The 2406-nt window shown below is 30.4% G+C and overlaps 1 protein-coding gene across 4 annotated transcripts in view; it reads left to right on the top strand.

Moving 5' to 3' along the window:
* LOC108686042 (WW domain-containing adapter protein with coiled-coil-like) overlaps positions 1 to 1466 on the top strand; it is a 12997-nt gene extending 11531 nt beyond the window's left edge. For all 4 annotated transcript variants that reach the window (XM_018191093.1, XM_018191092.1, XM_018191091.1 and 1 more), the window contains 3 exons: positions 178 to 404; positions 487 to 614; positions 694 to 1466. In XM_018191093.1, coding sequence (XP_018046582.1) covers positions 178 to 404; positions 487 to 614; positions 694 to 772 — 434 coding nt within the window. In that variant the 3' untranslated portion in view covers positions 773 to 1466. The remainder of the gene's footprint in view (positions 1 to 177; positions 405 to 486; positions 615 to 693) is intronic.
* Positions 1467 to 2406: the final 940 nt, after the last annotated feature.

Genomic DNA, 2406 nt, shown 5'->3' with positions numbered 1-2406 from the left:
GAATATAATATAGAAAATAAATTAATATGTTGATAAATTATTTTAATTCAATAAACAATGTGTCGAAATAAATTTTATTAAGTATCTTTTATTAAGTATCTCTTCCATCTTTGTTTGCATTTTTAAAAATTTATTTTGGTTATATTTTATTATATATATTATCATTCATTTGTATAGTGACAAGTCCTGGAGGAACGAATTCCGGAGTACAAGGTCTAAGCTCCTTGCAAAGTCTCAGTACATTAGGTTCCCTTGGAAATTTGAGTAATACAGGAGGTTTACAGGCATTGTCGAGAGTGCAGCCTCCTTTAACACCTTCTTTAACACCATCTCTCGCTAATCATTATCGGGAAGACTTGACACAGCATGTGCGTGCTTTTCCCGCTGATATTCTCGAAAAACAGGTGCGAATCCAGTATTTCTTAAATAATAGTCCCTTTACTGTTACTGGATGATTTTCTTAAATTAAATAATATTTATGTACAGGCACAGAAACTTAGTGAGGAAGCACATACAATGGGCAGTTTACAATGTACGAGAGTGTCCGCAGAATTGAAGACGGCACGATCGATAGTGAGGCTGACAGAAATTCAGGCAACGTTACAGGAACAAAGGTAAGGTTTCATGTTATAGCACATTTAATAAATGTTTAAACATAAAACAATTATATCGCTTATTTACTTGTTATTTTAGGATATTATTCCTCCGTCAACAAATTCAAACACTAGAGGAGTTAAAATCCCAAAATTCCTTCATGTCTGACGATTCTTAGTGTAAGAATCTTTATAAAATAATTATGATTACAATCTATAATTAATTCAAGCAAAATAAAACATGATTATTAATATTCTCATTAATATTGAATAATTAAGATTGTACCTAAATTATAATATCGTAATAGAAGTGATATAATAGCGAATGAACATGGGCTGCTTAGAGAGGATTGGCTGTTTCATTTATCAGCCAACGAGTCTTAATAAGTAATTAATGAATTTATTAGTGAATCCACCTCTCTGAGAAGCACATCAGGCCTATCCAATACAAATAGCACAGCAGTGCTTGCAAAGCTTGATTATATGCGCTTTTTTAGCGCTTTGTTAACGCTTTGTAAGCGCTGTGCGCTACTTGGGAAGTCGCAAACACAACACTAAATGATTAGAAAAACGAATCAATTTTATCAGTTCAATGCAAACTACTGAATTGTATATCTGAAATTGTCCACATCGTCTTGTATTTACCTATGTTATACGTGTCAATGTTTCATATCCCAAGATTAAGCGGCATTTTAACTAGTTGAAACATTTTTGTTGTAAATCTCGGAATAAAATTCGTGCCACAAATTTTAATACAGTTCTTTATCAGCCATAGTATCTCACTTACCTAATCTCCTGAATTTTTCGTTGAGAAAGGGAGAGAATCGCTTTTAGAGAACTTATATTAAATATATTTACATTAAATATGAGACAGAGGAAATCATATATTTTATATTCAGATTTGTGTTCGATCTCCAATCATTTTATTACAGGGTTTCTTGACATTGTAGAATGTATCATCGCTGTGAGCAAGTATTGATATATTATTATACATGCTCTTCTATTTACATCGTGTAATTAAAAAGTATAGCATTGACGCGCGCGAAATTTTAGAATAACAAATGGCTACCATTTAATTTCTAGTGTGTAAATAGCAGAATCAGAGTGAGTATTATTTACGAACGATATAATTTTATGCATGGTAAATTTTTTCAGTTAAGAACATTATTGTATCGAAACTATGAATTAAAATAAAAATACGCATTTTTTATATTATAATTACAAATAACTCGTTTTACTTTAATCACCTAACTATGTCAAATGAAATACACAAATAAAATTTTATTAAATTCTATCCATAATTCGAGCGTTTAATAAACATAGTACTGTATGAAATATTGAAGTTGATATATTGCGAATTGTAATAGTTGTTTAAAAGACTATATTGTTAAGGAATTCTTTAATAAGGTTTTTTGAACCATTTTTCACTATGTAATTATTTATTTGAATAATATTCTGCAATGGAGAAAAGAATATATTAAACGAATATATTAAAAAAATGTCCCAAAAGAATTATTTGCATATCATACTATTGAAAATTATCTTTTGAAATAGATTATTATAACAGTTTGTAGAGCAATATTTATGTGTGTATATATACAGGATGAATCAGAGTCGTTGAATCAACTTTTTATTCTATGAGAAAATTATCGATTTCATACCTAATTAAATTATAACATGTGCAGTCAATTATTTTCTCATAGAGTAAAAAGCTGGTCAACGACTCTCGATTCACCTTGTATATATGCGCGCACACGCACACGCACACACACACACACACACACACACACACACACACACACACACAGTGCCC

This window comes from Atta colombica, unplaced genomic scaffold, assembly GCF_001594045.1.
Source record: "Atta colombica isolate Treedump-2 unplaced genomic scaffold, Acol1.0 scaffold163, whole genome shotgun sequence".
In the NCBI taxonomy this organism is placed as follows: Eukaryota; Metazoa; Arthropoda; class Insecta; order Hymenoptera; family Formicidae; genus Atta; species Atta colombica.
Note: the sequence above shows the minus strand (reverse complement) of the source record. Positions and strands in the feature narration are given on the sequence as shown.